Source organism: Lontra canadensis, unplaced genomic scaffold (assembly GCF_010015895.1).
Source record: "Lontra canadensis isolate GAN:19392208 unplaced genomic scaffold, GSC_riverotter_1.0 scaffold28, whole genome shotgun sequence".
NCBI classification, from domain to species: Eukaryota; Metazoa; Chordata; class Mammalia; order Carnivora; family Mustelidae; genus Lontra; species Lontra canadensis.
In genome coordinates this window covers 17,166,925-17,180,593 of record NW_022631022.1, presented here as the reverse complement: position 1 = coordinate 17,180,593, position 13,669 = coordinate 17,166,925, and the positions used below count along the sequence as shown (strand labels likewise).

The window sequence follows — 13,669 nt, the reverse complement described above, 5'->3', positions numbered from 1 at the left end:
CGGGGCTCGATCCCAGGACCCTGGGATCATGACCTGAGGTGAAGGCAGAGGCTTAACCCACTGAGCCACCCAGGCGCCCCCTGCTTCTCCCTTTAAATACTGGTTTCCCCTTTTTGGTACCCCCACCCCCGCCCCATCTTCTTGTTCCTAGCTTTCTTCTGGGGACTCCTTTCAAATCTATGGTTTCAGCGATCACCCAAATCAAGTTACTCCTGCATCTTTTCCTTCAAGCCAGATTTCACACCTGAAATCTAGCTGTCCCAGTATCTGATATCACCTTCTGGATGTCTTGAAGGCAAACATGTCTACAACTAGACTCCACAACCCTGCACCTGAGTCCCCCCAATGTTCCTCTTCTCTGGTTTGTGTAACTCTCCCCAGCAGTGCGTGCCCTCGTGATGGTCTGTTCTCACCTGCTACATTCAGCCCCCCAACTCTTGTTGATTTGACCTCCTGAATCTCTCCCAGAGTCTCCTCTCCTCTTAGTTTATACCCTGTTACTTCTCACCAAGACCTTCCGGTCACAGGGACACCGGACTCCACATCGAGCCAGAGGTGAGTTTTCTCAGTGGCACAGACCTAGACCACAGGTCTGTCACACACTTGCCGAGGGGCCCTTGCTGCTGCTATGCTGCCCTGGATCTCTGAGACCCACGAACCACAGGGTTTTCTGCTCTTGTAGCTGCTGCCTCAATGTCGAAACAGACCCAGTCGTAATACAAAAAACTCCTTAGTTCAGTTTGGCAGTAGGTCTGTCCTCACCTTCAAATTTTGGTGATTTTAGGCCATCTTAAGTGCAAAATGGGGACTGGGCCTCACGCAGACTGCTGGCCCACCATCCCTCAGGGCAGCAGCAGAAGCTATGCTGGCCCACAGCACGAACTTGGCCATGAGCTGTCTTCTCTAGTTTCAAACTACTTTTGGGAGTAGGGAAGAGGAGACTAATCACAAGTTCTTTTAAAAAGGTTTTATTGTGATTTCTTCTTTTTACACCTAAGTAACAACTTTCCCCTAAAGGAATGATAATACATAATCTTTATTCTAAAAAGGACGTGTAGATGATGTATTGATAGCATCTGGACAGGGGTATCATTGATTGTTTTAAATCAAAATTAAGAAGCTCTTTTTTCCCTTTTCATCCTTGGTGCCGACACTAGCCCAGCCCTTCACTCCTACTGCCTGTACCGACATGATCTGGCTCTCTGCACACTCTGACTTCTCTCAAGAACAAGACACGGGGACTTGTTCGGGATTCCCTTGGACAGGTGCAGCTCGGAGAGCCAACAGGCTGGGCCTCAACTTACAGAGGTTTGTTCATCATTTTTTCCCCTCAGACTGTTGGAGCTCTATTACTAATCCAGGATTTGTGTTTGCCTTCAGGGCTGCCAAGCCCCACAGCCTGAGGATCACCTCGGCTAAGCCGAGGCTTCGCCATAACCGGATTCCTGAGCATGGGTCTGCCTCAGACTTTCCCTCCACAGAGGACGGGGTCAGTCATCCAGGAGGCCCCAGTCATTTCAAAAGGTAACAGCATCATGTGCCCTGTTGGCATTTGGAGCTACACACACAGAGCCATGAGCCTTGCACTTAATTCTTAAAGGACCTGTCCGGGCTCCATTCTCTTTCCAGGCTGACGGGGCAAACAGGAGGCCATATCGGCTACAGGCCCCTTGCGATCATCATCACACACACCTGGTGCCCAGGGAACACGCTGGCCTCTTTGCTGCCTGTGTCAGTGAGCTTTCCTAATCTGCTACATCCTCACCAAAAAAAACCCTACTCTGGGGTCATCCTGCTCCTATTTTTCTCCCATTTGTGCTGACGTTTCCGTTGGATGTGCTTCCGTAGTGGGCTCTGGCTCCAGAGGCAGAGATGGTGGCTTTGGGAGCTGGGAGACTCCTCCCGCACCTGGTAACAGAACAGGCAGCTTGAGTTCCCACTTCCACAATTTGGGAGGAAATCATGATTTTTATTGTCAAATTTCAAGAAGAAACCCCATATCTTCTAGGACCAGTGGGACTGTGGCATATCTTTGCAGCTGGGAAGTTAGGCCATAGCCAAGAATTACAGCAACAGTCCAGTTTGCCTTTAGTGACTCACTTAGATACATCCTCAGTTACCTGACCCATGACAACTGATAGTCTTGCTGGAATTTTCCCTGCTTTACCATAACAGAAAGTACAGTCATGCATTGCTAACCCTGAATCGTGTAAAGCCCCAGTGTTTTAACCACTCACCTGAGCCTGCGAGTCACTGTTCCCCACTGCACAACTTGCCTTAAGAAAGCAAGTGCCAGTTTGGCCAGCATATGGCTTTTTTCCCCTTCCAGGAAACGCAACTTAGACGTGTTCTCAGTCTGAAAAGTGTAAGCCTCACTTTAAGCTGTCTTCTCTCTGCTGGCACATGCAGCTTGTACCCCCAAGGACTCCATGAGCTGTGTGGCGCCTCCTACCTGAGGGGAGCTTCCTGTGTGCAGCTGCTGAAGACATCGCCTGGCCCAGAGCTTGATTAGAGCCCAGAGGCTGCTGGAAGCCACCAGCTTTGCTGGCTGAAGTGGTTCGGTGCTTTGACTTGGTATCTTTAACTGGTTTCGTCCAGACTAGTGCCTCCCCGACCTGAAGAGCAGCTCCCAGTTTCTGGGCCATTTCTACCATCTTGTGCCCATGTGGAAAGAAAAAAAGAGTCACAGATATCACTGGCAGAGTCAAGCCTACCTACTGCTTCCCAGAGGCCTTCCACTTGGGAGTATTCAGCTGAAATCGTGTCTGCCAATACTAGGGCTTGAGAGAGGCAGTATTTATTGCACGGAAATCATTCTCCAACAGCGGAGAATACAGATCCCCTATAGTGGGCAGCACGGTAACGCATACAGGATCTCAGAACCCAACGATTCAGGGTCCGCGCGTTATAGGGCCTAATTCCTGCCTTTCCCAATGAGGGGAAGTGGGAGGAAGCTGCAAAGAGACACAGACCTCAACTCAGTTGTATTCTATCAATAACATAACTCAGCCTGAATCTCCCCTTACTATTTTCTTGCTAGGAAGGTTTCTCCTCAGGCTGTGACTAATTGAAGATTTCATGCTGCCAGGAACATCAAAGCCAAAACAGGTATGAACCTTTAGAATACCTTGTATCTGGATTATTTGGGCTTGACTCAAAAGTCCCCAGACAGCCTCGGAGCTAATAAAAGACACACCTCAGAGTCAAACTCCAGAGAGCTGCTGTCCTTGAGCAGCTTGACTTTCTTCTCCATCTCCTGGTACTGGGCCAGGGCCCCCTTCTTCTCGCCCTGGTTGTACAGCAGCACGGCATAGTTCAGGTTTACTAAGGGGTTACACCTGTGCCAAACAGGGATTCTGTGAGGCTTGGGATCTGCAACCCGTGCTCATTCAGAGATCCTTCTCATTGTACAAAAAAACAGACAAAAAGTGGTTAAGTAGAGACTTCCCCTTCTACTGCAATGTGAGAACGTGTGTGTGGGCCTCTGGAGAAGCATCAAGGAAGTAACTGCCCAGCCAGCCAAGCAGGAGGTAGTGGGAGCAGCAAGTCTGACGTCCCAGCCCTCAACAGGGAAACCAGGGCAGGCTTGAAAAGGGGATTCCCGGGCCCGCTGCCCGGCAGATGCCAGTGGAATGAATCCCAGGAGAGTTGTTTATCTCAAACTAAGCTCAGCGCCTCATCTGCTATTCCAGCCAGCCCGGGGCTGTCAGCAGCCCAAGCCCACTGCCAGCGCCTTCTCTGGCTCCTAACTACTGACTCGGGGCTGGAGGCCTTGTCCCTTCCAGCAGAGCCGCCATAGCGTGCTGAGGGCCCACGTCCTTCTGCAGCAAGGCAGGGAAGAGCAACACCGGGGCTGTGGCGCCACCTAGTGGTTTCCGAGAGTCCAGCCCGCCCCCACGACCACTCCTGACAGAGCAGCTTACTTGTCCAGGCGGACGGCTTCTGAGTAGGCTCTCTTGGCATTCTCCGGATCTTCCAGGTTGGTCAGAGCCACTGCAAAAGAGAAAGTGGGCACCGTGGCTGGAGAGCCCAGCATAGAAAACACAAGGAATGTTTCAAGACCACTTTTCATTCATCACCCCCCTTTGCCATATCAGCTCCTGGGGCCACCACTAGCAGTCACTTGGCCTGGATGCCCCTGTGTCATCGGCTTCAACGACCCCTCCTCAGTCAGCAGTGGCTGAGGCCTACGAATCCTGTTTGTTGCGCTTTCTTTTCTGATACCGCCCTTGTTAAGGTACAAGTTGTTTCAGGCTTGCCATTTTATCCCCACAGCAGTGTCCCCACCAGCCCCAAAGCTCCCCATGTCACCATCTGACTTAAGAATCCTCACTGGTTTGTCATCACCCATAACCATGATCTTTAACTTTCATTTAGCAACAGAACACAATCTCCTTTTTAATCAGTATTATCTGGAAGCCTGTTCAACAAGACAAAGGAAACAGAGCTATCTGGAAGGCAGGCCCACTCCACCTCCCCACCAGCCCTGCATTCACTTCCACCGAACACAAAAGAGGCCTAGGAATACAGTTGGAAAACCTCAGCCTCTAGAATAAAGGCCAAAGTCCTTCCAAAGGCATTCCACTCGTGCCATCTGTGATGTGGCCCCAGACCATCTCTCCTGACCACCCCCTCACTGCGCTCCACACACACCTGCCGTGCCCACGCTGCCGTTCCAGGCTACACGACTTGCTCCTGGCTCCTCAGCCACACTGTGCCAGTGAATTCTACTTTGTGAAGTCAGAAATGCTGCTCATGCCTTACAGTAGGGCTGTCTGTTCCCATTCCTGCATCCCCATCAGAATGGAGCTCGCTTCGTATTCAGGCAACCCACAGTGAACCATTCAATCTGCTTTGGCAACCTTCCTCTTACAGAAAAGAGGAAACCCCACAATAATGATTTTTAAAAACCCACCAGGGGGCGCCTGGGTGGCTCAGTGGGTTAAAGCCTCTGCCTTTGGCTCAGGTCATGATCTCAGGGTCCTGGGATCAAGCCCCGCATCGGGCTCTGTGCTCAGCAGGGAGCCTGCTCCCCCCACCCCCCACCTGCCTCTCTGCCTACTTGTGATCTCTGTCAAATAAATAAAAATCTTTAAAAAAAAAAAAAAAATCACCAGAAGACCACACTGTCAGAATATGGAAAGTGCTTTTGGGCTTACATTTAGTAAGTCTTGTATGTGGAGAAATACCCCAGAAAGAATATTACTTTAATAACAACAGACCAATTATGTAATGATAATAAAACCAATACTTAATATTCATTGGTTGTTTAATTACGTAATCCTCCCTCTCTACTGTGAGTTCTAACCAGTACATAGTAGAAGGAGGACCCTTCCTAAAGCCCAAGCTGTTAACACTCAGTGGTATCTGGAACTTAGCTGGACTCCTTGTTTCTCCCTTTCTCTCTCTTTTTGTAAATAAACTGTCAAGTCAGAGAAAACAACTGGTAAAAGATGAACTGGGAGTGATCTTGATTTAACCTGTTGGTCTCTGAGTGAAACACCTCCAAGCCAGAAGAACCCAGATATTCTTTTTTCAAGCTCCAGGGCACTCAACTAGACTCCAATGGGATCTGGGAGGCAATGGCTTCTACGGGACATTTAACCACTGGCCTCGTATGATTCTAGATCATTTTCCGTCATCACAGACTACAGGGGGGCTCTCCCCACAAATGTCTCTTACCAGCCAAGAGCATGTAGAGCTCCCCCATCTTTGGCTGGAGGTTGATGGCTGCGCTGAGGAAATGGAAAGCCGACGCATACTGCTGCATGGTCAGGTGGACGAGGCCCAAATTATATAGAATCTTCCAATCGAAGGGAGCCAAGTAGTTGGCTCGCTTCAGGCAGCTGATAGCCTGCAGGGAGAGGGCGTACTCGATGAGCAGCTGGGACAAGCCTGGCAGCCCCAGGAACTGCCTCTATGAACACAAACAAGGAAGATGGGGAGACACTCACTGCCACATATTTCTTCTTGCCAAAGAAACACATTCCAATGTTATTCCAGAGTGGAGGACTTTCTGGAACAGCACAAGCTACAACTCTGTATTTCGTGAGGGCAACATCAAAGTCCCCATGGGTCTGCATCATACTGCCTGCCGCCAAGATGGCCTGAAAACAAAGGACATGAAAAGGTGGTAATTGAGCCATTCCCCAAAGCCTTTTCGCAGTGTACTCAGCAGGCCCGTCAGCAAGGACAGGACTCCACACTTCTTCCAGAACACAGAAAATATATTCAGGCTCTCGGGACAGATGCTTGGGAAGCATGTCCCTGTGCCCCCTGGCTTTCTTTGGTACATTAAAGAGAGAAAAAAAAAATGTCAGTGTCAGTGACTTGCGCTGGCTCATCTGTTCCTACTTCTAGTCCAGGAAGTATTTCAGAAAGTCAAGGCCCTTTCAGTGAAAACAGCTTTTCATCTGTTCCCCATGGCCCCTACTTCATATACCAAATGCTCCAGACAACCCAGAAACTGCTGTCTGGCCACTTAAGGTCCAGCTCCTCTGGCACCACCCAGGGGTGATGCCTATCTCTTCCACGATGGAAGAGATAGAGCCAGGTCTGAGCCCTTCTTCAAAGCCTGTTTTGCTGCATCTCCCTCCACGACGTTCATCCACTGCACGATCTCAGCCCCAAAGTCCTATCTGGGCAAGAGTTGTCCTCACAAATTCATGAACCCAGAAGTCACTTCCCCAGAGTCTCCTTGAACAGCAGTGTGGAGACTCTGCTCATTTCCTGAGTAACACAAGGACCTTCACCAGCATGAGAGTTTCACTGTCTGCATGACAGGCCTGTGACAGCAAATGTGCGCTCATAGAAAATAAGCAGAGCGCGAACTTTACCATGTGTTACCATATGTTCATCAAGAAGGGCCATATCTGTTTGTAATTTTTCCAAGAAACAGGTATTTCTCAGGTATCCAAAATGCTTTCTAGGGCCAGATCACCTCTGGCAGCAGTGGGAGCGGCTGTGTGAAGGCTCCGGCGTTGGACAGCCTACAATACCTTGTAGTTGGTAGGGTCGTAAGTCAGTGCATTTCCAAGGTGTTCAAATGCCTTCTGGTAAATGCCGAGCTTGGAGAAAAAGCAAACCAGAGAATTACATTGGGGGGAGATAGCAGTCTGGCCAACCACACCCCAAACAGCAACACCCAGGCTTTTGGGTTGTCACGGCAAAAAAAAAACAAAAAAGAGCTACAGATACAAGCTTGAAAAAAAAACTAAAAACCTCCATATTTGTTGATTTGTCCCCTGAAGGTCAAAGTATCTATGCACCAGAGCCACATCTGGTGCACTCCGGTGTTCCATAACAACACTTTGCTGGCAGGAAATGGGCCGGTGAGCCTCAATCCCGGGAGGGGGGGCGGGGTGTAGCCTCTAAGCCAAAGCTAAGAATGTCCAGGGTTAAGCTCCTGATTCCGTTTCAAGAAAAACAAAAGATGGAAAGGCCAACCCTGAGGCTGAGCAGAGAACTGGAGGAGCTTGGAGGGGGCAGGACAGGGCGAGAGCCTCAGGGGTCCCCGCCAGGCCTGCAGGTGGTACAGAGAAGTGGAGGCACTAAAAAAAAACATTCACATGTGGAGAAATGCAGAGGGTAGAGGAGATTTCTTACTCTAGACAATGCTCTGCTGCCTCTTTCCCAGAGGACCTGGCTGGGCAGAGGCAGCAAGGTAAGTGGCCTCCAGCCCCAGCCCTGTGGGTGCTCACCTGCCTCCCAGCTTCTCCTGCTGCAACATGTTGCCAGCTCCCCACCCCCCACCAGTTCTCTGCTCTGCCCTTTCCTTACATAGGTAAGAATTACAATGGCAGTAGCCTCGAACAAACTTATTTGCCTGATTCGAATGCAGAAAAGTGATTCCTTTAGCAAACAGTATCAAATGTGGAGACGGAGGCTCATGTGCTTCCTACGACCTTCAGCAGAATGTGTTAAAGTAAAATCAAAGCACAGGGATGCCACAATCCATACAAATCCAAAAGCATTTCTAACATCAGTGCATAGAGTTCTCATTACCTGTAAATAGAGTAGTCCTAAAGTTGTGAGAAGTTCCGTATTTTCTGGCGAGAACCTGCAACACATGGACCCACACAGAGTGCTCAGAGGGAAACAAGATGCATATGACACACTGAGACCCCTGCCCGCTGACGCGCCCTCGCGCCGCACCTGGAGACACCCTGGCGCCTTCTGCTCCCCACGAAAATTCCTGAAGCTGATTTGGGAATTTCCTTCAAAAGTCGGTCCTCTCAACCCCAGCTACAAGACCGACTGCTCAGCAAGAAAGAAACAGGACTTAGAATCCAGACACCTTTGTCAGGGCCCTTCCTTAGGGCCAAAGTCCTAAGAACCACCTATGGAATATTCGCTGTGACTGTCCTGATTATACTGACACAATTCAAGACTGACGCTCCATGAATCAAGTCCGTCTGAAACACACAGTTGTAGCCAGTTCCCTCTTGTAGGTTTGGGGGCGGTGGTTGCTGTTTTGTTTTTCTGGCCTCACTGTACTGACAATGCCAGCAGTTTTCTGTGTGTTTAACATCGCAGTGGCCCTAATGCTCTGCTCTCCACATTAAACAAAAAGCCATACTAAACAACCAAACTTAAAAAAAGAAAGAAGATACAAGCCAGCTCAAGGAAAAAATTAGCCTTTGGCTTTGGGGAGTAAACACTGACTTAAGTAAAAGAGGATTTGCTTCCCTAGTCCCTCACTGATCCTTGCCTTTGTCATAAAACCTAAGCCACACTGAGCTGAGCTGTTCTGTCTGTAGGACCATCAGAAGTTCCAACAGTGAAAATGCCAAAAGGCAAGGAGCAGCGCCTCCTGCTTCTAAGGAATGAGTGGGGCACTGGTTACCTGGGGGGATATCAGACCAGAGGGGCCAAAGCCCCAGCCAGCGGGCGCCTGAACCGGCCAGAGCTTACTCAGTTCACAGAGTATCTGCCCTTCACTTTCTGCCATAGCAAATATCCACTTTGATCACCTCCCTCCCACAAACCAATTATGTAACTTCTTTGATTTTGGTGGCAGCCCCCTTGGTCCCCACCAAAATGTGATTACCATCTCCATAGCAACGGGTCATAAACAATGGTCCTCATTTTCAGCGATGTTCCAGATGTTCAGCTGTCCCCTTTTTCCCTTGGGAATTTTATTGACTTAAGTCCTTGATGAGCCCCTGGAAGAATGTCACCCTCCAGATTTCTGTGAGCTAATCTCAAAGAGACAACTTTAAAAGGCAGAAGTTGGGGATCAATGCTTCCATCCAGCACCACAGAAGCTTAAAATATGCTACAGGAGCTCCTTCCTACTTGTCCCTGTAAACTTAGCCTCTTGCTGACAAATCTTTTGTAGCTTAACAAATCAAGTCATTTGTTAAAGAGAAGGAGAGAAAGAGCACGAAATAGGGAGGGACAGAGGAAGAGAGAGACTCTCAAGCAGGCTGCCTGCTGAGTGGGGAGCCCAACGAGAGGCTTCATCTCACAACCCTGAGACCATGACCTGAGCCGAAATCATGAGTTAACCAACTGAGCCACACACATGCCCCAAACCAAGGGATTTTTATATCTTTTTAGACACAAAATGTGGTTGAAAAAAATTCAGAAGAGTGTTGCAACTGGTATGATCAGAAAAGTGACTGCTATGGTAGAAAACAAAGGTAATTAACAGAATTCTAAGTTTAGTTCAGAGACTATCAGGAATTACACACTGTGGCCACACATCCTGTTAAGTGACAAAACAAACAAGACCCTATACAGAAAAGAAAAGACAGTATGTGTCCCTAGAGAAGAAATATTGAACACCATCCTGGAAAAGGAGTCCATTCCATTATCAACAGGGCTTTGGCCTACCCTCACGATGTTTAAGAAAAAAAAAAACAAAAAACAAGATATTGGTCTCATGCTAATAAAGGCCACACGTTTATTAGTGAATCAAGAGATTTCTGACCCCAGTGTCTCTGGAAACAAGATCTGCTATAAAGTTTAAAACCACAATGGCAGACTACCAGCTGACTGCAAAATCTATCCGCTCCTTCCTCCTAAGCACATGTGTACACACCTCCCTTGCAGCTAGTGGCCGCCTCACCTCATGAACCATGGGATATGAGCAGGAATGAGGTGTGCAACTTCTGAACCATTAAGATACTCTGAGCTGCTAACTCAGTGGTTTCCTCTACCACCGCCCCTCACCACAGCCTGGACCATGGATCTACCTTAAGTAGCTTCAACCACACAGGTGAAGGCAACAACTGGAGGAATGGTGGATCCCGGATTGATCTTGTGGAGCAAAGCTGTCCAGCTAGGCAGACTAGCCAGACTGACAGGTGAGAAACACACGTCTTCCTTATGTAAGCAAGCCTCTGGGAGCTTCGAACCTTAGCTTGAGTTTTACTCTAACTTACATAACTAGGAATCCATCATAGTAATCCGTACTCAGTCTTAAGCTTGGGGGTTCCTATGTCTGCTCCCACTGATTTTCTCATTGCCTTAAAGAAAACAGACACACTTACTCTACTGCCTTCTTGTAGATTTCGATGGCCTTGTCCAAGTCCCCCTGTAGCAAGTGGATCTTCCCCAGCATTATGTAAGTCAGGTCGTGCCTGTTAAGATGGAGGGCGTTGTGCAGCTGCTCTTGTGCCTGACAAGATTGACGGGAGTAAAGAGAACCAAATCACTACCACAAAAGGACAATTAATGGCTTGGTGTGGCTATCAGAAAGAGCTCCCCCTGTACTCAGGCAGGAGCATGACATCTCAGCAAACAGCTCCCACTACCCAAAACCCCTAAAACATACCAAAACCGCTTGCTGACAGGACAGCTGGCAACATGAGGTGTCTGCCTCTAGAGCCATGAGGGAGAGTTTTTTATACAAGATGACTAACCTTTCTGACTGTCTTCTGCTTCTTGATACCCACACCCATGACTCATACTTCCTAATTCAAAGGAGCGTCAGAGTACAGAATAGAACACTGCCCCGAACTCCATCCCAGCTGCACCGCTGACCAACTCCACAACCTTCCCCCGGGGTGGACCTCATTTTCCTCACCAGTATTTTGATAAATGAATGAACGGACTGTTCTCATTAATTCACTCAACATGTATCCATTGAGTACCTATTCTAGATACTAGGGATACCAGAGCTAATAAAACAAACCCCTTGCTCTGGAAGAGCTTTATCCTAATCGATGACCAAAAGAATTTAAGTCATTAATTGATTTAAAAAGTATTTACATAAATGTCAAGTATTATATTTGCTCTGTCAGCCTTACAGTAAAATCTAAATATAATTCTCCTAATCAGTACAGGTCTGACCAAAGACCAATCCCACCTCTCCCCTGGCTCAGAATAATCCTATGAATAGAAATGTACTTGCTTGGAATATTCTCTGAGGAGAAAACGCTCCTAAGCAAGCATGTAACGCGTGGATCTGCCCAGGAAACAAGGAGACCCACTAAAAATGTAAGTTCTTAGATGGAAAGTAACATTAAAAACGTTAACTGTCAGAAATCAAATCCACTTAAAACTTTAATTCATTTCCAGTAATCTTAAAAACTGAAATCATTTGCTGACAGTAAGATAGCTCACACAATCATGATTACATTTTTAAGACCTAAGGGTTCACTTCTGATATCTAAGTTTTACTGAACATTTGTTTCTATACTGGAAAATCACACTAGGGATGGAAGAGAAGAGGGGAGAGAAGTGATTTGATTGCCATTCCCTCATAATATTTCTAGAGTTTGTCATTTTCTTGCTAAAATCAGAAACGAAAAAAAAACTGGAAAAACAGATGGATGAAAAATGAGAATAAATATGGGGATAAACGTATGGCACTTTCAATTCTGGCTGCCAAAATCTCTACAAGCACTTCTCAGGAATACTACACCGCAAGCGATGGCGCCCCTGCAATAGGCGGCCCCTTGGTGGGCGCCCCAGCCCGGCACTCAACCGCCACCACCATTCCCACACATTACCTTACTGAACTGTTTCAGATAAATGTAGCAGACTCCCAGATTGTGACAGATCTCCTACACACAAAAGAAAGTAAAACAGCACAGGTGTAAACTCCACAGTTACTAACAGAATGATACAACAGGCATCTAGGGACTGTTACTGTCCAGCAAAGCTGACATTTTAAATGGCACTATAGGTAGTTCTTTTAATAGATTTCATACTTAAATACATTTAATTCTACAAAATGGGTTAATATTAAAAACTCAGTTTATAAGAGATAAAACAGAATAAACAAGTGATCTTTTTGGATCCTAGAGATACATATGCAGCCCTAGGCCTTTCTTCTCTAAGAGCTGCTCCCTGCCCTCTTCTCCGAAGAGACTGACCATAGCTCCTGCTCCCACCCCTGATGGGTGTGTGTGTGTGTGTGTGTGTGTGAGCGTGTGCGCACGTGCGCACACTGGTGTGCCGACCAGATTCCTTCTCCTAGGAATCTGGGACTTGACAAGGTGATGTGGGCTCGGGAACCAACATCACCCCTGGAGGCCGCTGAGGTGGAATACATGTCATTGGAGCCAGTCTGCTGAAGTCTATAAACGCTGGCCCACGGGCCAAATCCATCCTCTGCTTTTCTTGTAAATGAAGTTTTACTGGAGCACAGCCACAACCACTTGTTACACATCGCCTACAGAACTTTCACGCTAGGACTTTAGAGTTAAGTAGCTGCAGTAGAGACTGTATAAAGCCACAACGCTTAAAATATTCACTAGGCCCTTTACAGAAAGTTTGCCAGGCGCTGACCCACAGAAAGAAAAACTGAAGCAGAAATGCAGAGTAGCTGGTGACTGACCGCTGTCCAGTTCCCTGTAAGATGAGCCTGCATATCCTGACCTTGAGTTATACAGAGTCTCTTAAGTTCCCTTGTATTGAATCTCCCTTTATCTGCAGTAGCTTCAGAGAAAGGGGGAAGCAAGGTGAGGAAAGTAGGAAGCAGTGAGGACTTCTTAGTAGTAGTGGAGAGGTGTGGAAGCACATTTAGACCCAGAAGTGTCCCTGACAGAAGAAACACGGACTCCAGAGCTCAGAGACAAATGGTTTACAATGTGTTCTAAGTCCCCTAAAATAACAACAAAATAGGGATCATTGATGGAGTACCTACTTCACATCAGGCTCTGTGCCAGATGGTTTTCATATATTATTAATTTCCCCAGCAAACCTGAAACACAGGTATAACGACTCTGATATGAGAGGTAAGAAAATTGAAGGTCAGAGAGGTTAAGTAGTTTGCCTAACTTAAGACAAAGTGTTAGTACTAGGATACTTTGTCCTTTTTTAGGTCTAAATCTTCAGGAGAATTTCAACTATACATAAAGGTAGACAGAATCACCATGGATTCATCACTGTTCCTTTAAAAAAAAAAAAAAAGACCTTATCCCTTAGAAATACATACTAAAAAGGTTGGGGATGTTCTGCTGGTATTTTGTGAAGTGGGGCAGATGGCAGTATGGATTAGATCGTTGTAGGGACAGAGCCCGATTCAGGGCTCGGTCCCATGACCCAGGGATCATGAGCTGAGCCAAAGGTAGAAGCGTAACAACTGAGCCTCCCAGGTGCCCTAGTCATCACCTTTATATTGTTGACTCCAAAATGCACATCTCTAGCCCGGAACACTTGAGTTTCAGATTCTGTATCCAGGCATGCACTGGCCACATCTCAATTTAGATATCCT

The 13,669-nt window shown here is 47.5% G+C and overlaps 1 protein-coding gene across 2 annotated transcripts in view; it reads right to left on the bottom strand.

The window, feature by feature from the left end:
- Positions 1-947: 947 nt before the first annotated feature.
- The window catches only part of BBS4 (Bardet-Biedl syndrome 4), a 53,867-nt gene continuing 41,145 nt past the window's right edge, over positions 948-13,669 (bottom strand). The window contains exons 7-16 of one of the 2 annotated variants that reach the window (XM_032864993.1): positions 11,961-12,014; positions 10,497-10,624; positions 8,005-8,059; positions 6,999-7,067; positions 5,955-6,107; positions 5,683-5,854; positions 3,924-4,020; positions 3,197-3,338; positions 2,453-2,654; positions 948-1,908 (exon numbers count right to left, since the gene is read on the bottom strand). In XM_032864993.1, the coding sequence (XP_032720884.1) occupies positions 1,799-1,908; positions 2,453-2,654; positions 3,197-3,338; positions 3,924-4,020; positions 5,683-5,854; positions 5,955-6,107; positions 6,999-7,067; positions 8,005-8,059; positions 10,497-10,624; positions 11,961-12,014 (1,182 nt within the window). In that variant the 3' untranslated portion in view covers positions 948-1,798. The remainder of the gene's footprint in view (positions 1,909-2,452; positions 2,655-3,196; positions 3,339-3,923; positions 4,021-5,682; positions 5,855-5,954; positions 6,108-6,998; positions 7,068-8,004; positions 8,060-10,496; positions 10,625-11,960; positions 12,015-13,669) is intronic. The other variant, XM_032864994.1, reaches the window with a different exon arrangement.